The sequence below is a fragment of the Thrips palmi genome, unplaced genomic scaffold (genome assembly GCF_012932325.1).
Source record: "Thrips palmi isolate BJ-2018 unplaced genomic scaffold, TpBJ-2018v1 HiC_scaffold_15, whole genome shotgun sequence".
NCBI classification, from domain to species: Eukaryota; Metazoa; Arthropoda; class Insecta; order Thysanoptera; family Thripidae; genus Thrips; species Thrips palmi.
Window position 1 is genome coordinate 11,022,470 of NW_023144624.1, and position 22,407 is coordinate 11,044,876.

The 22,407-nt window shown below is 58.9% G+C and overlaps 3 protein-coding genes across 4 annotated transcripts in view; 1 reads left to right on the forward strand and 2 right to left on the reverse strand.

Annotated features, from left to right (window-relative positions):
• Nucleotides 1-4,865: 4,865 nt before the first annotated feature.
• Nucleotides 4,866-7,257, forward strand: LOC117641439 (phosphoglycerate mutase 1-like). Of its 2 annotated transcripts, none has more exons than XM_034378763.1 (4): nt 4,866-5,084; nt 6,100-6,332; nt 6,443-6,707; nt 6,792-7,257. In XM_034378763.1, the coding sequence occupies exons 1-4, from the start codon at nt 4,982-4,984 to the stop codon at nt 6,950-6,952; spliced, it is 762 nt and encodes a 253-aa protein (XP_034234654.1). In that variant the 5' UTR covers nt 4,866-4,981; the 3' UTR covers nt 6,953-7,257. The 2 variants fall into 2 exon arrangements, with proteins under 2 accessions (XP_034234654.1, XP_034234653.1); XM_034378762.1 differs by lacking the exon at nt 4,866-5,084 and adding an exon at nt 5,146-5,489.
• Nucleotides 7,233-9,530, reverse strand: LOC117641440 (ras-related protein Rab-24-like). The gene is made up of 6 exons (XM_034378764.1): nt 9,325-9,530; nt 9,141-9,229; nt 8,929-9,055; nt 8,753-8,852; nt 8,622-8,672; nt 7,233-8,509 (listed from the first exon to the last, which is right to left on the reverse strand). Exons 1-6 carry the CDS (start codon nt 9,433-9,435, stop codon nt 8,409-8,411), a joined length of 579 nt encoding a protein of 192 aa, XP_034234655.1. The 5' UTR covers nt 9,436-9,530; the 3' UTR covers nt 7,233-8,408.
• A 215-nt stretch (nt 9,531-9,745) lies between these two features.
• The window catches only part of LOC117641476 (homeobox protein Nkx-6.1), a 40,673-nt gene continuing 28,011 nt past the window's right edge, over nt 9,746-22,407 (reverse strand). Inside the window, exon 3 of the mRNA XM_034378841.1 lies at nt 9,746-11,508. Coding sequence (XP_034234732.1) covers nt 10,759-11,508 — 750 coding nt within the window. The 3' untranslated portion in view covers nt 9,746-10,758. The remainder of the gene's footprint in view (nt 11,509-22,407) is intronic.

Genomic DNA, 22,407 nt, shown 5'->3' on the forward strand with positions numbered 1-22,407 from the left:
AGCACAGCAGCGCGGCGGCGGCGGAGCGAACCGCCCCAAGAAAATAAAATTGAATTCCCCGCCGGCCGGCCAACAGAGAGCGACTCCGAGCGCTTTCGTCATGCTGTCCCTTTCTTGCGCGCACGGCGTTCAGTGGAGGTGCGAGGGAGACAGCGACGAAGCGCTGTTTTCGAATCAGTCCGCGGTTCCCGCCAGTGGCGTGCGCAGAAATTTTGAAAGGGGGGGTCGGGCCATGCTTTTTGCCTACTTACAGGGGGAAAGTACCGCAATTTGCCTACCTTCCAGGCGGCTGTCTAGTGGCCAAAGGGGGGGGTCATGACCCCCCCCCCCCCCCCTTGCGCACGCCACTGGTTCCCGCGTCCCGCAGTCCCGGGGCTGGACGTAGGGACTTCAGCCTCGCGACGGCACTGCCGCAGAGACAAGCCCGTCGCTCTAGACGGTCTTGACGGTCTCGTGGTGCTCGTCGTCGTCGTCACCGTGGAGTAAGATGGTTCTAGGCTGTTGCCGCGTATCTGGCACCGCTTAATCCGGCAGTTAGGGAGGTCGGCGCGGCCTGCCCAGGCCCGCCTCGCCTCGGTCCGCCTCAGTGCCAATCTTTGAACCCGATTGGCCGGGCCGCCAGGCCCGCCGACCAATCACTGACCCCCTTTCCACCAGTGTGGGGGTAATTACGGGTAATTATGATTTGGGGAAGCGCTTGTCTGGCCTGTCGCTAGCCGAGAGTTGGGCACAGTAGCGCCGCGCCGCCGGCAACCTCGTTCGAGACCTCGTTCGAGACGCCGTGACGTCGAGGCGACACACACACCGACCTCAGCAGTCCTCGCTTCGTCGAAAAGGAGTGCCAGCTCGACGGAAAGTCGGATATCACGTGGACGGACCGCGATTCAGAGCCTTCGACAAAGAATGATGAAATTCGGATTGCAAAAAGTTGTTCCATCGTGTCACGTTTGTAACGCTAACGCCCCCCGTTGACCGCTAGTCGGAATTTCGCTGTCCGAAGTGCCGGCGCCTCCGGTCCGGGGGGACCAGGGGGACGCTGGGGAATACGCAGGCATGCTCATTGAGCCCGAGTGCTGTGCAAGCCCGCAACCCACGGCGCCTCGGCCCTCGGTCCCGGTACGTACGAGCCAAGTAGTACTCGTACAGGCCTGCCTTCGTATCGTGCGAGAGCTGCGAGGGAGAGACGGACTCCCAGCAAAGCACCGGCCGTCCCAAAACAACGGCTTTCCGCCAAGCCGGCAGGCCCGGCAGGGTCATTGGCTTCAGCCCCTACGGCCCACGGCCCCTTCGGCCTTCGGCTCGCCATCAGTCGAAAGTGTAACGACCAACCAAGCGGTATCGCAGTACAAAATGTGATACGAGCCGAGCAGGACTCTGGCCGGCCGGCCGCCGGGCTCGCGGCTTACAGCGAGCTCTGTACCCGGTGGTTGCTGTTTACACTCGATTTGCAGGTGTATAAATAGGAGCCACAGGACTGCGAGGACCAGCCCAGCCTGGCCCAGCCCAGCAGCTGCAGTGGCGGCACTTTGGCACCCCGCGGAAGGTCAACCGCCACCCAGGCGGGTCAACAGTAAACTTGTTTTTGTTTTTCGTAATTATTTTAGAGTGGGAGGTAGCGTGGGTAGTTGCTGCGAGCACAAATAAGACGGTAGCCCAGACTCGGCCAGTGCGCTGCGGCCGAGGCGTCGCGTCCGAAAAGAATGCGGTGCGCGCGCGGTGTTCGAACCCGCGGCGGCGATACACATCAAGTACAGTGCGGCTGCCAGGCTGCCAGGCCTCGCCGCCATTGGCAGCGTGATACTTGTCATCGGTCACGTCGCTGCTGTTTTGGTCCGAACTAGCGGCGGCGTCCGAGACGGCCACGGTAGCGCGGCGCCACCGTCGGCCACCGTCGGCCACCGTGCCGCTGCTCTCCGGACACCGCGGACGCGGCCCGCCAATTCGGCGCGCCTTGGTCGCGGTCCTACGCGAGGCGAGCCCCGCGGAAAGCCAGTCAAGGCCCTGGCCCGCCCTGCCCTGGTCGCTAGGGCCTCGGCCACAGTGTTGACTCCACGTCGCCGTGGTTCAGGGCCTCGGCCACAGTGTTGACTCCACGTCGCCGTGGTTCAGGGCCTCGGCCACAGTGTTGACTCCACGTCGCCGTGGTTCAGGGCCTCGGCCACGGTGTTGACTCCTCGTCGCCGTGGTTCAGGGCCTCGGCCACAGTGTTGACTCCACGTCGCCGTGGTTCAGGGCCTCGGCCACAGTGTTGACTCCACGTCGCCGTGGTTCAGGGCCTCGGCCACAGTGTTGACTCCACGTCGCCGTAGCATCACCGACACGCGCTACTGGAGTCCATTCAAGGCCCCTCGCAGTCCTTCTAGTCCTGCATCGTGCAGTGCACGATCCCTTGGAGCTTCTGCGCAGCACGCCGCGATCCAGCCGGACAGGGGCCAGGAGGGAAAGGCAGGGAAGGCGGGGCTGGTTTGTTTTGATGCGGTGCGCGCCAGGCCGCCAGGCTCTCGCCGGCGTGCTCTCACAGCCAGGTGGAATTAGAGCTTCCCCGAGAGGCATCGAGAGGCGAGGGGGAAGGGGTAAGGGGAGGGGGCAGCGGAGGGGCAGACTGCAGGATGCATCGCCGTCGGTTTCCATCTGATGAAATGTGGTTGTTGTTTTCCTGCCTCACTCACTCCACAGGGACGGGAGAGGCAAGCCCGATGAATCAGCTCAGAAAAACTCCGAGGCCTTTGGGGAAAACGTTTACCTGGAGGGGAATGCGGCGGAGTGGTCCTTCGCGCCAACAAGGCAGGGGCGTGGCGCGGCGCGGCACGGCACGGCACGGCCAGCTCCATTCATTCCCCGTAGCCATAGCCGCCATAGCCGGCATTCCAGAGCAGTCGCCATAGCAGGGCACGCGCGGCTCTGCGCCGAGGACCAGCAGGACCAGCAGGACCAGAGAGGCGGGCCGGCGCCGTAGCCACCGCCGTAGCCCGGCCAGGACGTGGCCAGGACGTGGCCAGGACCAGGTCCAGGGCGCGTCCGAGCAGGTTCTCGGCATCTCTGTCCGGCGTGGAGATGCTGGCAGTGCTGTGCCGGCTGGCCGCACGAACGTGGCCCGAGACTGGACTGCGCCGGACCTCTCCGGCCTGGGGCCCTGGTTCAGGGCGGGCCGGCGTTCCCTCGGGGCTACCTCGGGGCTACCTCGGGGCTACCTCGGGGCTACCTCGGGGCTACCTCGGGGCTACCTCGGGGCTCGGGTGCCAGCCCTGGGGCCCCAACTAATAGGCCTGGCCGGAGCGGCACGCCAGAGAAGGAACCGACACGCAACGCCGGAGGCCAAATTTGTGGCCGCGGCGGCACCGCGGCGGCCCACTCTTGCAACAGTGCGACCTGGGTGTCGTTTACCTCCGGCGACACTCCGATAAGCTGACGTAAGTGTGGTCTGGAGTTTCGCGTGTCCCACGCCGGGGTCCCCCGGCATGTCACCTGAGTCAATCGGGCGACCGCTCCATGACAGGTGCGCTCGAACAATGGGTCCTGACCTTGTGTTACACACTGTTACCCAGTTACCCCGACGTCGCCGTGCTCACCTCGCCTCGGCCTTACCCGTCTTACCCACCTTACCTCCGTTACGTCACGCCGTGTGCCTTGTGATAACGGCCCCGAGGTCTTACGGCTTACAGGTAGGCTGACGGGCGCTTACACTTTTACACTTCCGTGAACAACCTTCCCTTTCTTTGTTCGACGAAACATTTCCGTCTGCAACGCAGAAAAGGTTGTTCCGGTCGCGACACGACTCTTTTGCCGGCTCCTCGGATAGATTGTTCCTGCCTTAGCCTTCCCGACGGCCGGCCGATGGCCGATGGCTCCCTCCCCAACGCCTCCAATGCCTCCAATGCCCGATCCCCAATCCCGGCCATCGCCATCCCGGCTTCCCGGCCGCCGAGGCGATACAGTACGGACACGGAGCAAGCGAAGCAAGAGAAGCAACGGCAAGCAAAGGCCTTCCCGCCGCGCTGCCGCGCCCTTCCTGCCCTTCCCCGAGGCACGGCCAGGCAGGCCGGCCAGGCCGTGCCCAGGCCAGGGCTTCCCCTACTACTTTACTACGACTCCCCCACCCTCCACCGCCACCCCTCCACCCCTGCCCCACCTAAAGCCCCTGTGCCATTGTGGCCGGCGTGGCCGGCGTGGCGCTGTGCGGCGCCCTCCCCCTCCCTCGATGCCTACATTGAGGCCTGTCAGCGCGGGCACGGCGGGCACGACGGGCACGACGGGCACGGCGTGGCGTAGAGCACAGAGCTGGGCCGCGCGCTCCGCCAGCACCGCTTCAGAGCCAAAGGCAGCAAGGCAGCGCCACAACGCTAAGCCGTGCGGCTGGACGCCACCGCGACGCCCCGCCACGCCTTGCCGCCTTGCCGTCTTGCCGCGCGATCCGAGTCGGTTCGGTTCGGCTCCCTTGATTCACAGTCTAGAAACGGTCGCTAGTCTGCGTGCACCGCGCCTCGCGCCTCGCGCCTCGTCCGCACAGCTGGTGGCGGCCCCCGCGGCTGTCGCTGCTGGTGTTCCCCGAGCTTGTGCCCACACCGCGGCCGGCTGCCGTTCGCACACGTTGTCGCCGACCGGCGACGGCAAGTCAAGGGATGGTGATAGCAGACTTCTCGCCACGTCGGTGAAGCTGCCAACTCCAGCGCGCTTCCCTGCACTTCCGGCCTTCCAGCCCCACCCTGTGAGTTCCGGCCTGGATCCGGCCTGGTTCCGGCACGCTCCTGCTCGAGCTCCACTGGCGACGTTCGAACGGGCGGCCCAGCACGCTCAGCACGCCACAGCACGCGCGCCCTCTCTACCGCGCAGCGCGCAGGGCGCCACGGCACCGCGAGCCTAGGCCCCTAGCCCCCGGCCCCCCGGCCCCCAGCTCGACGCCAGCCCAGCCCAGCCCCAGCCAGGACCAGCGGCCAGTGCAACCCTCGCCTCGCCTCACTTCGGGTGACCGACTTGCAGCGAAATGACGCGGCAGTACCGCGTGGTGATGGTTCGCCACGGCGAGAGCGAGTGGAACCTGCAGAACCTCTTCTGCGGCTGGTACGACGCCAAGCTCAGCGACATAGGTAAGTAGGAAAGCGCGCGGCGCCAGCTAGCGCCAGCGCAAGACCAATAGGGGTTCGAAGGCCCGACAGAGCGCAGCACCGTCGACCCCATTAAGTTGTCGCTTGTTGTCCAAGGGATTTGTAAATTCCTTCGCTAAGCATTTTACGCTATTACGCTTATCGGGGTTGAGTTTTTTATGCTCAAGTGAATTTTAGAGAGCTCAGACGACACATGTTTCGGCATGTCAGCGATCTTTAGTCGGCGGCGTCGTCTGCTCTCCCATGCTCCCGACGATGTGACAGTACCGTGGACAATCTATTCTCGTAGTTCCAAGGGTGGCCACCACGCCTGGGCAGGCGGCGCTGAGCTTTGCCTTCGAACCCCTATGCTCTCCCTCCCGCCATTTCTAGGCGGAGCCTGGCAAAGTAGATCCCTCCACTGCCAATACTCCACTCGACTTTTGGATTCAGCCTGCCTTCGAGCAAAGACTGTTGCATGTCTGTCTGCGTGCGCGCCTCTCTTTCTACCATTCCCCATCGCGTCCGCCTCTCATTCATTCCCTTTTCCATTCATTCATTCATTCATCCGCGAGCTTAACCTCTTTTCCGTCGCCTTGCGCGCCGTTAAGCACCGTCCCCTCTCCGCGTTCCCCGTCCTGCGCGACGTCGCGTCAGCGACAAACTTCGTCACGACTCGGATTCGCTCCAGGAACTAGACAACTCCGAAGTGATCAGCGTTTTTGTTTGTAAACAACAGAGCCTTCTGCTTGGGTCGCGTTCGAAACCGCGGCTCCGCCTACTAGTCCCCGGACGCACCGGACACGGTGCCACGGGAACAGTGTAGCAGAGCGCGCGGATTTTGAACCGGTCAGGAATTCCCGCTGGCCTTAAATGACGTGCTTACAGCTTACGATGCGAGCGAGACAGCGAGGAGACGGCTGCTGCCAAACCATTTCGCTAAGTGTTGGGGGCATCCTTTGTCTTCGAAAGTCCAAATTTTCTGAGGCGATAATTTGAGTTTTTAAACTGTCCACAGGAAGGGAAGAGGCCTATGCCTCAGCCAAAATGCTACAAGAAGCTGGCCTGGAGTTTGATGTTTGCCACACCTCACTTCTGTCGCGGGCAAACGACACCTTGGATGTTATTCTGCGAGAAATTGGCCAGCCAAACCTGCCAGTCTACAAATCTTGGCGCCTCAATGAGCGTCACTATGGTGCTCTGACGGGATTCAACAAACTGCAGACAGCCCAGAAATATGGAGCTGAACAGGTATGGTTTACTCATTCATTTATTTGGCTTCTTGGCAAGTGCTTGTTTACCAAAATATTGCTTTCCTCATTAAATCCTTCTTTCAAAATAATTTTTTTTCTGTTAAATAGGTTCAAATTTGGCGTAGAAGTTATGACATTCCACCTCCGCCAATTGAAGAAGACCATAAATATTACAGCGCAATTGTCAACAACCCCAAATTTGCTCTAGAATTGAGCAAGGACCAAATTCCAAGAACAGAATCTCTGAAAACTACCTTGCAACGTGTTATACCTTACTGGGAAGATGTAATAGCACCTCAAATTCGTCAAGGCAAGCGGGTTTTAATTGTGACTCATGGCACAAGTCTGAGGGGACTCGTTAAACATGTTCAGGGTAAGAGTCGTTCATATCAACTAATCTATTTTGGTGTGCCAACTCTATTCTCTTAAAACTAAAACTTGTGTCTTTTTTCTTCAGAGATGTCCGATGAAGTGATAGTAAAACTCAACCTCCCAAATGCTATTCCATTCTACTATGACCTGGACGAAAATTTACAGGCAATTGATCCACTTCGCTTCCTTGCTGATGAAGAAACTGTGCGCAGAGAGATGGAAAAAGTTGCATCAATAGGAAAGTGATAACTATGTATGTGAGGGATTACAAGACTGATTTGTTTTATCTATTGTATATGTATTTTCTTGTTTCACTAAAATGCTGAGGTTTTTGTTAATTTATGAATTGTGCTGTCAGCAATCTTAGGGAAATGGATTTAATTGAGGGTTCAAACCTTACTATAGATTTTAAATATGAGCTCTTTAACCTGATTTGTGATCAAAGTATTTTTTTTCTCTTTGCAAGAAAGTGGAAAGCTTCAATGTTAAAATCAATGTTAAGGATCAAAATTAACATGTTTGCAAATAAAATAGAAACTTCATTGTATTGATTTGGCTTTGACAAGTTACATGACACATCAGTCCTGACTAAAATACATAAACACTTGATTATAAGAATGAGCAATAACATTTACGATGTGATGACACAAAGAAGTGAAGAAGATTTTTCTTCTCGCATAAAAAAAACAACATAAGGAAGTACACAGTTTGCGCTTTACCAGGATTCCATAGAAAACTAGAAACATATTTGATGAATTGATTGATAAAGGCCCTGAAATATTTTAACCAAATCATGCATTTCAAGTCGAGAGGAAAATTAAGAAAACGTTATGTTAAATAAAACATAAATTTTGCAGTAACTACTAAGGCATTGGCAATACCCCTCTAAGAATAGGTGACTTAGATGGCACAGTAGGGTCCTTACAACACTAGATAAAGTTAAACAGCCCTCTGATAGGAGAATAAGGCACAAGTGATGAAAAGTTACAAATTTTCATCTAAACTTTTACTTTATCACATTTTGGAACTGAAAAAAGTGTATTAAACACAGCCTTTCAAACTTGATTGAACCAATCGTTTTGAAAAATTACATTATCCTTACTTTACAGATCACATACATGAACTTACCATAAACTTGGTGAAACCAAAAGTCTCAAAAATACAAAAATATAATTATCTTGTACAGAAACATCACAGACACAATTGTGACGGACTTCTGTCAACTATTAAGATACACCTTTCCCATAAGAGAAATTAATACAAATGTATAACAGATGTCAAAGATTTTGAAACCAATCGCAATCAGTAATTCATAGCATTGAATTTCAACACACGTGACCAAAAGGTCCTCTGTTACCAACGTACACCATGATCAATGACCCCAATCAGATCACGTACTTACAAATGAGAATGAAAATAATAATAAAAATGATAAAAAATAATAATAAAACAACAGGACACAAGTAAAATCAAGTCTTTGTAGTGATTGTAAAAGGAACTATTCAACCAACAGTGCAGATGTCAAAGAGCAGTAGTAGTTGACTTTCTAAATTAAGTTTAACTTAAGTAATAAACTGTCATGATTACATATATAATAAGCTGTTTGCAAAGAAAAACAAGCAAATAACTTAGTCTTCTACAGTAAAAGAATGGGTTTATCAGATCGAACACATAGCATATGTCAATCATCGAAAAATTGGGATTAACAACAATTATTCTTCTTCTTAAGTGTCTGTAGTTGTATGGTTTCTTGCTTCTGCATGGGTAGCTCACAAGAATCAGCCACAATCTGGAACAATGCCCCTGAAACAAAAATTAAAAATTCAGCAATTGTAAAAGAATGAACAGCCATTTCAACAAAAGAAATGACACGTGGCTTCACCTCTCCTAATGGATGCCATAGGGGGACACTTACCAATATTTTCTCCAGTTTTGCTTGAGGTTTCCAAAAATTGAGCTCCTATACCTTAGTTGGGAAATGTTACAACAAAATATAAGAATGATTTGATTGGCAGCATCAACTCAAGCCTATAGCCAGGTACAAACCTTTGGAGTACTGTAATACTTTTTCTGGAGGCACTGCACGGGGCTTTATTCCCTCATCAATTACATCCTTTTTGGTTCCACAGAGAAAAATTTTGCAGTTCTGAAACACAAGAAGTTTTCATGTCAAAATTGACAAAACCTCATATGGCAACAAAATAGTACACTTTGGTACATACTTCCTCTTGATTCCTTAATTCAGTAACCCACTGTTTAGCTCGGTCAAAGGTTACTCGTTCGGTAAGATCAAAGCAGACTACCGCTGCTTTAGCATCTCTATAATACAGTTGACTCATAGCATAATAACTGAAGAAAAATGAAAATTTTTAAGAAAATAATTAAAATTAAATTAAGACATTTTATTGGTGTTGGTATTTAAATAGAGACTCACCGTTCACTTCCAGCAGTATCCCAAATGCCTATAACAATGTCCCTCCCTCTTGAAGTTATTTTCTTGGAAGAAAATGCTGCTCCAATTGTCTATAAAGCCGAAAGGGACAACAGACAGGGCAATATTTCATAATTAGACAAGAAAATGAGTCAGAAAGAAATAAATAACAAAAAGCATTACTAACATTATTGTGTGGCCTGGAATGATAACGATCGCTAACGTATCTCTTCATAAGGCTAGTTTTTCCTACGTCTTCACTGCCTAACAAAACTACTTTGAAATCTGCAGTACTCATTTTGTCTGGCGTCTAGTTTACATTTGAGAACACAACAAAGAAACCTAACCCCTCCCAACTTGGTCCCGCATCAGCTGATGCTGATGATATAGAGGGGGAGGGGGTGGGGGTGGGGGGGACTCTCGGGAGAAACGTGAGGACGCGTATGAGAAATTGGGCGTTCGGGAGCGAACGCAGAGGGAATGCGCAAGTAGATACCCCGCGCTTCAGGGCTCGGCTCCCTGTTGTTTCATTTGTTCCTGCGACACGTATGACTTATATTGTGAGGGTTGATGAAGTAGGTGAAGGTGGACATAAGGAACTCAAGCAATAAGCAATACAGATTAAGATCTGCCTCAACTTCGAATGTTTATTTCCAACAAACAAAAGCTTTAAATCTTTGGAGAAAATAGCAGAATTTTACAAATATTGAAAACATAAAATTCAGTCATGAAAGTCATGCTACAAAACAATCAAAAGTAAGTACGGTACATTTGGTTTAATTATAAATCACACCTATGATGCATATGTCAAATCAATTTCTGACACAAACACTCTTGGCATCTATGAATCTTTGCTTTCATAGCCATACTACTAGATAGTTCACATATGAGAAAATATACTATTTACCGGCTTGCAATTGAGATGAAATTGAAACTGACAAACTCAACTAAATAAACTCTGAGAAAGAATAAGAAGGGACTTTAATCTAAAGGTTGCAGAGCATAGAATGAACCTTCTCAACATACAAAAAGGAATCACCAAAATGCAAGGTATTTGTAAAGGTAAGAATTACACAAATGGCATCACAAGGTTCTCACAAAAAATGTCACATTTTGTTTAGGGTACTAACAAGACATCATTAAGTACTGTGAGCACGTAGCTCTCACTGGTAAGGAACCACTCAACACACTTTCTCATCTCACTATCAATAAAATGGTCTGACTACACACCCCACCGGCCGCCACGGGCCGCCACGCCACGCGCCCACGCATGCAAGCAGTATGGAAGACACGTGTTCCTTGCCACTTCGCTCCAAAGTGGTGGACACTGATGCCGCGAGACAAGCCCACGGGGGACGCTCCGAAAAGCTAAGCCTCTCAAAGTCCCCGTTTAGAGTTCGTAACTCAGCAGGTCTGAGAAACACCTGGAAACACCCCCGCATGTCGAACGAGTGCTAGCACTTGTGAGTCCGTCAGAGGGCCCAGGGCGGCCCAGGGCCCCTTGGGATTGCCCTCGCACCTCGCACCACGCACCCTCAGCTTGTGGCACATGAAGAAACTCGACGCTCTGCAGCGTCCTGGTCGTCCTGGTTCACAGCCCGCCGGCTAGCTCGCTAGCTCGCTAGCTCACGGGCGACGTGGATGACGGCGAGGGCGGCAGCGCCGTGGTTGCTGCCGTGTCGCGGGGTAGCGACGGTAGCGACGTGGTCCCTGGCGCCGGCCTCGGCAGCCTCGGCGAGGCGCACGGCCGGCACGCCGCCTCCTTCTCGCCCTCCGCCCCAGAGTCCCTAGAGTCTCTGGGCACTGGGGTAGCGACCAGCGTGGCGGACAGCGTCGGGGTATCGCCGGATGACAAGGATGGCGTCGCCGGCGATCGTGGTGGCGCCCCCCGCGTCGGCGAGCCCATGGAGCCCCTCGCCGTCGTACTGGTCGTGCTGACGGGGCTCATGGACGCCGCGCACGGCGACGCCGCGGGTGGCGAGGGCGTGGCGGCGTTGGCCAACGGCGTCCGGGAGCTCACCGCCGACGTCACGGCGGAGGACGATGCCTCCTCCGACATGCAGCTCTCTGAGACAGAGCCGTCGTTCTCGCCGTCGCCCGTCAGCAGCGTGGACCCGTTGGAGTGCTCGTCCGCCGAGAAGGGCGACCCTGCGGTCGCGGACAGCGCCGAGCAGGCCGAGGCCGGGTTGGGACTGGGTATCGCGAGCACCGTGGTCGCGCTGGTGGCCTTCTTGACCACGACGGTAGGCCTTTTGGACGCGGCGGCCGGCGCCGGCCCCTGCTGCTGCGACTTGTGCTCGGCGGCCTCGGCGTTGCTGATATTGTCGTGCTTCTTCCACTTGGTCCTCCGGTTTTGAAACCATATTTTAACCTGCAACACACAGTTCGGGAGGCCATTAGAGGGGATAACGCGTGAAACTGGCTGAGTCCCAAAGGCCGCCGCGTCGGGCTGACAGCGGACGCCATGGCGGGCGTGGCGGCGACAGGTCGTTCTGCAACGCGGCGGGCGCGGCGGGCGCGGCAATGCAGGCCGAATCCGACCACAGCTTCGTCGCAACCCTGCTCCCAGTGAGTGCGAGCGAGCGGGGAAGCTCTGTTCGGCGGCAGCCTGCAGCGTGGCAGCGGGCTCGCGAGGTGACGCTAACGAGCGCGTTCAATTTTGACGAGCCGAGCCTGACCGCACCGCACCGCGCCCGGCCTGGCCGGCCCCGTTGGGGACGGGGCCCTGACGGGGACGACGCATGGCCGATTGGCTCTAGAGCCTGATAGCGCAGTGCACGTTGATGAGTGGACTTGATAGGCGGGGCACGCCGGCACGCCCATCTGTGTTTATGTGTGTGTGCGCGCTAGAGAGTGAGCGTGTGTGTGTGTGTGTGTGTGTGTGTGTGTGAGTGTGTGAGTGGTGCGTCCATTATGACTGCTCATAGTATGGAGCTCATAGAGAGGCAAGGGTGCAGGGCTGTCGCGGCCAGCGATGCAGTCGCACACGCCCCGCCCCGCCCCGCCCCGGTCGGGTCGGGTTCCGTTTTAAAGTGGAAACAAAAGGGTGGGTCTGGGAATGATCCACTGAACAAACATTCTGTCACGTGCGCGGCGGCACCGTAATCGATTTGATGGGCTGGAGAGCGGGCACAGGCCGCGCGGACGGACAGACGGGCGAGGAGGCAGGCAGGGTAGGGCAGGCCGGGGGATGGCGCCGTGCCGTGGCCCTGCCGTGGCACGCTCCACGCTCCGATGAGCCTGAATGAAAGCGGATGAAAGCTGAAGTGCGCATCACAGCCCCCGTCGCGGCCCGGCTCGCCCCCGGCCAACAAAACCCTCACAAACTAAAAAACAAAAACAAAACAACTTATCTGACCTTCACTAATTAAGCCGCCCCCAAATTACCTCTGTTTGATGAGGACCCTATTCTCCGCAGCGCTGGGCGCACCGCCACCCCACGGCCCTGGCTGCGCGCTGCGCGCCTGCCTTCCCGAGGGTAGGCAACCCATTCGACAGCACTGTCCGCCCGCGGCCTACCTCGGGGCCACTCGGGCCGCGCGGGAAGGGTCTCGTCTCTAGCCTGCGCGAGGCGCGAGGGGTTGCTAGAGCAACCTCAACCTATCAATAGCCGCTCATCACACCTGGCGCACGACACACACTCACCCACACCAACGTCAGCTTCTTCGCTCCTTTCCCTCCAGATTCTCGGCGAACGCCGCCGCCACCGACAAGCACCTCTCTCTGCCCCGCACCGCCTCCGCTCTCCGTTCACGCTGGTTCGCGCGGCCCCGGTGCCGAGCCGCTCCCTGCTCAGTTCACTTGAGTAGTTTTATTTGCGGTAATCAAAAGACTCCCCTCGCTTGGACGCGAGCCGTGGCGGCGGGGGGAGTGCAGGGGGAGTGGAGGGGGAGGGTAAGGGGGAGAGGCCTGCTCACACGCTTGTAATCGCTCGGCACACGTGCCCTCGTGAGCCTTCTCATGCCTGCCGCCCCGTGGGGGAGGAGCGGCAGCCTTCAGCCTTCAGGTCGCCTTCCCGCCCGGAGCGTCCCACAGGTCAGAGAGAGAGGGCTCTTGGCCCTCATCCGATTAGGCAAAAGGACTCACACAGTCGTTTTCGTCTCTCTGTCTCTCTCCCACCTATACGGGACGCCCCACGAGTGCGAGAGAGACAGAGCGACGGAAACGACTCTCGGAATCAGTCTGCAGGACCGCGCGGGAGAATGGACTCGCCGATCATGCCGCGCTGCTGTCGCCGCATCAATAAATCATAAATGGCGGCACAGCGGCCGCTTGCACGGAATGTAATACGCGCCGCGCGCCGAGCAGCGCCTCCGAAATGAGGAATTTGATTACGGGCGCGGGGTTGCCGCCAGGCTCAACACGGTGTGACTAAACGGGCGGGCAAATCCACCTCACCTACACCCTGCCCGCTCTGCCCCGCTCCCCGCTTGGCCCCGGCGCTTGCCTGCCTGGCCCGGCCAGGCCGAACCGTTCCTCCCTTCGGGGCGTTCTTTCTGCCTTTCTCTGTCTCGCGCTCTCGCGGCGCCACCGCCACCGCAGCCACAGCCAGCGCGGCCAGGCCAGGGCCGGGGCCGGGGCACGCGGGGGAGAATTAGGGAGGCCGAGATTTTCGCTGCTGCCAACAGTCAGTCAGCGGCGCGCGGCCCGCGGGAGGGAGGCTGAGTGGGGTAACTGATCAAAGCCCGCAAGGGAGCGCGTCACCCCGCAACCCCCTCCCCCTCCCTCCGCGTCCCACGTCCAGTGGTCGTTACGGAAAGCACACCCCGCCGCATCAGGTGTGTGGGCTTCATTGCAGGAGCCGAAGGAGGAGGGTTGAAGAGAGAGGGGGGGGGAGTATGAGCGAGGCAGTGTGAAGCGAAGGGAGGGACGAAGGCACAGAGAGAGAGAGAGAGAGAGAGAGAGAGAGAGAGAAGGGGTGGAGGGGAGACTGACAGGATGCAGAGCGAGAGACAAACACCGTAGCCACTTGACTCACTCAATATTGATCTACTACTGCTGGCGGTGGGGTGGAGTGCAAAGGATGAGGCAGCTAAGGGCTCGTCCTGCGGGTGCGAGAGAGAGACAGAGAGGCGCCGAGCGGAGTGGGGGCGGGCGAGGGCGGGCGGGGGCGGGCCGGGCCGGGGTCACCCTATTAGGGGCTGTGATGGTAACAAGCCACCTAGGCCGGCCCGCCGCCCCGCCCCACCCCGCCCCTCCCTCTGGACCGCAGTGACCCCCGTCGGAGCGTAAATAGTTTACACCGCGCCTCGGCCCTCGCGGCGCGGCGCCGCGGCGGCCGTGACCCCAGCAGCAGCAGCAAGGCGAGGGGACAATGGACAATGGAGACAATGAATCCGCTCCCCGTGCGCTTTTACGTTTAAGCATTCGCCGAGTGCTCGCTCTCGTTCTCGTCGACGCGCTCCTCTTCTTGACGCCCCGGTTGCCCCGGTCAGCGTGTTGTTGCCGCTTCCGTTCTGTTCGCCCGTTCGGGGCCCCGCTCGGGGCGCGGGAGGCGGGCGGGGCGCGTGGCGTGATTGGCGAACAGACACCCCTCTCGGAACGCCTCGGCAACACTGCCACGCACGCCGTCTCGCCTTGGCAAATTCACCGCTCGGCACAGTTTTGTTTCCATTTTGTGACAGTTGCACCTGCCGACATGTTGGCTGCTCGGGTAGCGTGTGTTGCTTTCATTGACTTCCGCACTAACCTCCTGAGGAGAATCCATTCTCAAAATCAACCAAATGCAATGCCCAATCGTGGAACTGTGAAAAGTATACAAACCTGTGCCGAGCGGTGAATTTGCCATAGTCTGTCCCGTCCTCCGGTCCAGACGACACGGGCCGATGACGCTTTCAACGGTGTTTGACGCTGCAGTATTTTAGAATTCATATTGTATAATTTGAGGTTAGTTTCGTGCCAAAACCTTTAAACAAAATGCACGACGGCATGTTTGAAGATTTGTTCTCAAGAACTCGCGTGTGTCTAGATGGGTCGGATTTCTCACATTAGTAGAGACCGTAAAAGTGGTCATTTCAGCCTCTTTGCGTCTGGTGTTTTTAATCCACTTAATGTAAAGAAATCCGACCTTATTTCCCAAAGCCGCGTGTGCAAAATGAATCTACATTAAATTTGCCGTGCATTAGGCCAGATATGCAGCTTTGATTCGAGTGGTTTGTATTCTATTTATCGAGTTGAAGTGAGAAGTACAAGCAGACACCATTCCGTCGCATCAACTATTGTTTGGGATATTTCTTGCAAGGTGAGTCCAATGAAAAGGAAATGTATCCTACGCCGAGCGAAATTTTGTAAGGAAAAATCGGCTCGCTTACATGTATGGCCTCCGAGGGCTCTAACATTGAAAACTAAGTGTTACAAAATCTGGTGGTAGCGTTTCCCGCGACCGAGCCATCGTATTTTCATCACCTCCCTTATTTCTATTTCGATTATAAAGAGAAAACTATGCTTCAGATGCATTCTTTAGACAATAACCTTGATTTTGATACCCGAATATGACTCCAAATGTTTCGATTTAGGGTAGATTTCTTTAAAATAAGGTACCGATGCGGGGCGACAAGTTCGTCTGCTGGCCGTGGCGCCCCGAGCGGACCGATCCCGACCCGGTCCCAGCCCCACCTAGGGAGTTTCCACCCGCTGGGGCGACGGGCGACGACGAGAGCGATGTGCGGAATCAGTCGGCAGAGAGCGCTGCTAGCTTCTCAGCGGACCTGACAAGCAGCCCCGACCGGCGAGGCCGCGGCGCCGCGCGGCTGGAGCCAGGGCGAGCCAGGGTGGAGAGGAGAGGTCCCCGACAAGGGCCCCGCACCGCGCCGCGCGCCGCGAGCGCTGCCGGTCTGCCGCCGAGCGCCCCAGAGAGGGCCTCACTTAGCGGGGGCAACGTTTGGAGGAGGGACGGCCGGCTTGTTCGCCGCGCCAGCGAATCCCTCCCCTCCCCTCCCCTCGCGGGGCCCTTGCCGCCCTCGCCTTTATTCCGGAAGGATTTTATTTCGAGCCTTTCACCGACACTGGCGGCTGGCGCTGGCGGTCGATGTTCCAGCCGCGCCTTATTACCGCGCCTCGCCGACGAGCGCCATCCGCGGCACGAGATGAACCTCGCGGCCGACGGGGAGCCGAGCCGGCGCGCAGTGGATCTGCCACAATACCGGTGGAGGCGGCCAAACTTCGAGACGCGTTTCGAGCTCCAGAGTCGCTGAGTGGGACTCGAACCGAACGTGTGAGACTGTGTGTACTGCGTACGGCGCGGCGCACGGCGTTGACTGCCGCAGTGTGCCGCCCCGACCGTCCTGGCGAGTGGATGGGCGCATTCCTGCAGCGTACTCAGCATCACGGGGGACATGACGAGCAGGAGTAGATCACGGCGTCGTTCCGGTGGGGCGGACGGACGGACGGGCAGGCAGGCAGGCAGCAAGGGGCTCACAAGCAAATCATCGGGCAGAATTCAGTGCTGAACCGGCGGGGCGGGGCGGGGCGGGGCGGTGCGGTGCGGGGCGGGGCGGGGGGGGTGAAGTGGCTGAAAAGCGACGCCAAAGTGGCACCGCGGAATGGTGGAATGGCGCGCGATACAGTGCGGCATCCCGCCCCGCCCCGCCCCGCGCAGTGCAACGCAGTAATGGCGGTTTAAGTGGCCGCTATAAACGTTATTGGCACAGCCTGCACACGCACACACTCTCACACGTACACGGGGGAGAGGCGTGGCGGTGCAGGGGGCACATGCCGAATCAAACCCCCACCGCGCACCGCGCGGCACCGCGCCCCAGCGCAGCAGTTATTAGGCGCGCAGGCCGATTTCGAGCAGAGCTTTGTCGCTCCGTCTCTCTCGCACCCGTACGAGGCGCGCCACGAGTGCGAGAGGGACGGAGGGACGACGCAGCGACGTACGGAACCAGCCTGCTGAAGGACGCGCACTGCGTTAGCACCGACCGCCCCTCGCCGCCCCGCTCAGCAACAGCGCCACGCGAATCCGACCAGAAAGGGGAGCAGAGAGAGAGAGAGAGAGAGAGAGAGAGAGAGAGAGAGAGAGAGGGAGGGGAGAGAGGGAGAGGGAGGAGGAGAGAGAGGAGTTGAGCAGAGAGAGGAGAGAGAGAGTGAGCCAGAGAGGAGTATGAGTGAGAGATGGACGAGACTGGTCGAAGCGGACGGAGTGGCATGCCGGCCGTGCGAGGGGCCGTTGGTTATTGGCGATGAGATGGCGTGTGTGATGTGTGACGGAGTGGATCGTGGGTTTTGTGGGGTTGGGTGTGTGTGTGTGGTTTGGTGTGTGTGTGTGTGAGTATGTGTGTGAGGGAGAGTACCGCGTGTTTGTTAACCAACCCGATTCCGCGGTGTCCGCGTCCCTGCGTGGAAAACGCCAACTCGGACTGTGGGGCGCGGCGCCCGGTCGCTGGCGTCGCTGGCGTCGTCGGCCAGGACGACAATGGGAGGCATGGCAGGGAGGAGAGCGACGGGCGAAGGGCGAAACCAAAATGGAAACGACGATAATCGGGGCCGCGTCGGGAGGAGAAGAAAACCTGAAAAGACGCGGAGGGATGAGATAGCAAATGAATCGGAACCTAAGTCGCGGCGGCAAGCGGCAATTATTCCAGTTATGCCGAAAGGCCGCCCCCCTTCCCTTACTCCACCCCCACCGCCGCCACGCCGGTCCCTGCCGGGCTAATAGGATTATGGTAATTTGCCCAGAGGCATGAAACACCGCCTCTCCTGATACAAATCGGGAGTGGCACTGGAATAGGCCGTGGACGGACTGGGGGCGTTTCGCCAGCCTCGCCAGCCTCGCCAGCCCCGGCAGAAGAGACGAACCGACCCACTGCTGCCACGCAGCGGGGCTGCAGGGCGAGACGAGAAGAAAACGATGACGTTGACGTTCGAACAACGGTTCGGTTCCCCCCCCCCCTTCCGCCGCCCCAGCTCGACCTGCCGCCGCGAGAGTTCGGCGACGAGGGGCGGGGCGGGGTGACTCATTACGAAGGCGAGGCGGGGCGTACCAAGGGGTAGCAAGGCGTACCAAGGGGTAGCAAGGCGTGCCAAGGGGTAGCAAGGCGTACCAAGGGGTAGCAAGGCGTACCAAGGGGTAGCAAGGCGTACCAAGGGGTAGCAAGGCGTACCAAGGGGTAGCAAGGCGTACCAAGGGGTAGCAAGGCGTACCAAGGGGTAGCAAGGCGTACCAAGGAGTAGCAAGGCGTACCAAGGGGTAGCAAGGCGTGCCAAGGGGTAGCAAGGCGTACCAAGGGGTAGCAAGGCGTACCAAGAGGTAGCTAGGCGAACCAAGGCGACCCCGCAGTCCCGCGGAAACGCGGCGAGAAAAACAGGGTTTTGCAGCGCACGCATCCGAGTCCTCCAGCCAAAGTTCGCCTGGCCAAAGGGAGTTGTCGAAAACAACCGCCAACCCCCCGAACCCCCGGGGTCTGGGTTCGAATACCGGCGGTGGCGCCCCGCTCTCCCGACCCGCCCAGCGCCCACCATCTTCCCGAACAAAGCTTCCACTCTGACCTGCCGATAACAAACGGCAGTCTCCCTCCCCAGATGAGTGTATTTGGGGCAAGGACGTCCCGCCGCGCCGCGCCGCCCCGTCCGCCTTCGCCTTATCAGACCGCAACATCTTGCCAAACTGAGATCAATGAAAGAAAGTCCTCCGCCGGCAGACGCGCATCGCGCGACGCGGAGCCGAGCAGAGCCGAGCAAAGCGGAGCCGGAAGCCAGATTACGGGAAGCGCGTCTCCGCGTGGGCCCTCCCGCCCTCCCTTTCTTCCGCAGAGTTATTGTACTGTCTTCCTTATACAATTTTTCGCCGTCCTGTCAGAGGGGACGGCGCGGCGCCAGGACTGCCAGCCCGCCACCCCCGGACGCCCCGCCGCGCCCCGCCGCGCCCCGTCATCAAGGCCGCAGTCCGGAAGCAGCAGCAGCGAGCAGCAACACCGTCTCGTCTCGTCTCGTCTCTCCGAGTCTCCCCCAGACGAACCTCTTCTCAGCGGCGAGCGTCGAGCGATCTGACTGACATCACCGAGCATCCAAATATCTTTTCTCCCTCGGCGCTCCTCTCACACACACTCACACACACACACGCTCGCGCAGACACGCGGGACGCACGCAGTCGGGAGGCTGTCTCCGCCTGGCTGGCGCCAGCCTGACTCGACGCCGCCGCTGCCGCCCCAGTCCTCACTATCGCCTGCTGCCTGCCACTGGACACTGAGTCTGCCCGCGTCGTCTGCGTGCGTCAGCCTTGGCGTCAGCGCAGCGCGTCGCTGGCGACTCTCTGAGCGTACATTTCCGGCGCACCCGGACACTACTCGTTACCCGACACTCGAGCCACTTGCTGTCGATGGGCCTGGCTTGCTGCGCCTCGCTCGGGGTGTTGAACCGAGATTGTGAATGACGCCGCGAGACGAGACGCAGCGCTGACTGGGAGGAACGGGAGCCGAACCGCGCGGTGGGGCTGACCGGCCGGGCCGCCCCTGCCCCACTTTAGGCCGTTGGGGAGTACGCGGCGCGGGGCACGGCCACGGCAGGCCCTACAGGCCCCGCAGGCGTCCACGGGGGCACACTCTTGTCGAGGGCGCACGATAGCGATTATTCAAACGGCCGTGCTGGGGTGCACGGGCGGAGCGGGGCGGGGCGGTGCGGGGCGGGGCGGGGCGGGGCGGGGCGGGGCGGGGCGTGCTCGTCGCTGATAGTGCGGCCACGCCCCGCAGCAGTGCCCCGCCGCGCCACTTGTCATGAATGACAGATCATGGCGATGACGTCGCGTCCTTTGCGCCGTCCGGTCATTGTCCACACGCACCCCTGCAGGCCGACTCCGAGCTCTCGTCGCGCTGTCTCTCTCGCACTCGTGGGGCGCCCCGTAAGGGTGCGAGAGAGACAGCGACAAAGGCGGTGCTCGGAATCGGCCCGCTGGGCGCTGGCCGCCCTGGCCGCCCGGCTGATTCCGCACAAGCGTTTCGTCGCTGTCTCTCTCGCACCGTCCGGCACGCTCCGCATGGGTGCGAGAGAGACAGAGCGATGCTGGCCTGGCCGGGCCTGGCGATGCCAAAGGGGCCGGCCGTCCCGTCAGCCTCCCGCTTCTCGAAACAATGAATGACTCACTTCCTGGCGCTGCTGGCCGTGCTGGCCGTGCCGGCCGTGCCGCGCACGCAGTGCAGTGCGGTGCACTCGGCCTGCAGCGTCAGCACCACCACTGTAGAGACGCAGCCCCGGCGGCCGGCAGAGGCCGAGGCAGAGACGAGCAGAGCCACAGACTCAGCGGCGACGCGGCGGCGCGTCCGGAACGCCGCGTCGGGAGCCCCGGAATATCCGCGCCTGTGTCCGGTGGCGAGTGAAATCGGGAACCCGGGGCGAAGGCGAAGAATGAAGAACAAGGAGGACACGGCGCTAATGAGATTCCGTTGATTGGCCTCCAGCCCGGAGGCTCCAGCCAGCCGCTCCAGCCGCTCCAGCCGGGCGGGCGGCCGGGCGCTGGGTAGGCAACGCGCCCGCAGCCGTGCGCCAGCGCGGCCTACCTGCCGGGCTGGCCGCGCCGCCGTGGAGCTGCTGCACTGCCAGCGGTGCACTGCGCGTGCGGAGGAAAGCCTCGCTCTCGCCCAGCGTCGGTAGTCGGCGCGGCGCGCGGCGGTCGGGGTGCTTCCTTTACTGGACCCACTCCGACCCTGGATGTCCACTCCCCTGTGCCTTCACTGTGTGGGATGCACACTGTGGATGCTATGGCGATCCCTCCGCAAATGGGTGCACCCGGGGGCGTTGGATCTCCACGGGCGTGTTCTCAGTTTTCACCACGCAACACCTGCCGGGCTGAAGCGCTGACGCCGCGCGCTGCCGCCACCGATGCGGCCGGCGATAGCGCCTGTCCTGCGTGCCCCTCTTCTTCGCCTCCTCCCCGACGTCCCCGACGGCGGCAGGCTTTGCGCGGCCCACACGCGCCCTCAAACTGTCATCCGCCGCTCGTCTTTGCGAGCCCCCGCGTCACCGGGCGGGGCGGGGTGGGGCGCGGCGAGGCGGGGCGGGGCGCGCTCGCAATCATTATTATTCAATTACAGCGCGCACTAATTAACCCTGACGGCCAGTCGTTACTGTTTTTGTTATTGTTTTGGCGCGGCGGTGTCGACAGCGGCTGCGTCGCTGCGCCGCTTCGGTGTGGTCCTCGCCGTCCCCACCGGTCCGCGCTCCGCGCTCCACCAATCAGGGGGCGGGGCGGCCGTGTCGCTCGTATGAGAAATTGCGGCGTCCCTGGCCGGCGACACGGGCAAGGGGGAGGGGGAGGGAGGACAGGGGGCGGACAGGCGCTGCGCTGCGCTGCCTGGGGGCTGGGGCCGGGGCAGGGGGTGTGCATCATCGGGGATTTATTCTAGGCTTATCACTTCGCTCATCACCAGCACAACGGCCGGCCCGCCGCCAGCCACCCCGCCCGGCCCAGCCCGTCTGTCGTCGCCAGGTAGGACAGCGGAGCCTGACCCAGCCCGGCGGAGCCCGGCGCAGCCTTTGTGGCGCGGACACGTCTCTCGCGCGGACTCTCTCGCACTCACGCAAACGCACGGCTCACTCTCTCACTCACGCGCCGCGCACAAACAAGGCCGCGACTCGAAGCTCCCGCCCGGGACAGTGTCGGCGGGTTCATTTGAATGCGCGCTGCATTTACATGCCACTTGTTGCGTCGTGTGCGTGCAGTGGAGCGGCGGCGCGGCAGAGACGCTGGGCCGGGATTGGCCGCGGAGGGGAGTGCTTCTTAGTGTACTCACTCCCTCACTCACTCACTCCCACGCGCTCGCTCACGCACCGACCCGTCAGGGGAAGGCCCCAATTAACGAGGCCCCGCCAAAATGGGAAGAGGGCGACAGACTCGGGCAGGCCACGCCGAGCGTCGCCGAGTGTGTGGTCACGTGGTCACTTGCCGGGGCTGGTGCAGAGGCATGCCTTTATCGGCCCAGGTGCCCGGGTAATTATCGCAGACACTGCAGCTCGGCACACACACACACACACACATATATATATACACACACACACACACACACACTCGCAGACTGCCCAGCGTGTGTCCGTTCACAAGTCATTAGCATCGTAATCCCTCCCGGCGCCGTCAAAGGAAGGCCGCGGCCAGAAAGCCGGAGACAGAGACGACGGCGGCACAGAGCAGAGAGTACGTCGTCGTCGTCGTGGTGACTCGCTCGGTTGCGCCATCGCTTCGGCCGCCGGGACTCCAGGTCACCGGTTCGAATACCGACGCCAGTCTGCTCGTGTGCCCCCCGGGCCCCGGGGGCGAGGAAGTTTCGTCTCGATGAGCCACTTT

What these genes read in the sequence shown, in the direction of transcription:
- LOC117641440 (XM_034378764.1), bottom strand. Translation starts at nt 9,435, where the DNA reads ATGAGTACTGCAGATTTCAAAGTAGTTTTGTTAGGCAGTGAAGACGTA. An exon ending in GATACTGCTGGAAGTGAACG is followed by an intron (nt 9,056 to 9,140) that starts GTGAGTCTCTAT and finishes ATTTTTCTTCAG; the next exon opens with TTATTATGCTATGAGTCAAC. An exon ending in CAAAACTGGAGAAAATATTG is followed by an intron (nt 8,510 to 8,621) that starts GTAAGTGTCCCC and finishes TTTTTGTTTCAG; the next exon opens with GGGCATTGTTCCAGATTGTG.
- LOC117641439 (XM_034378762.1), top strand. Translation starts at nt 5,306, where the DNA reads ATGTCAGCGATCTTTAGTCGGCGGCGTCGTCTGCTCTCCCATGCTCCC. An exon ending in AGAAATATGGAGCTGAACAG is followed by an intron (nt 6,333 to 6,442) that starts GTATGGTTTACT and finishes TCTGTTAAATAG; the next exon opens with GTTCAAATTTGGCGTAGAAG. An exon ending in ACTCGTTAAACATGTTCAGG is followed by an intron (nt 6,708 to 6,791) that starts GTAAGAGTCGTT and finishes TTTTTTCTTCAG; the next exon opens with AGATGTCCGATGAAGTGATA.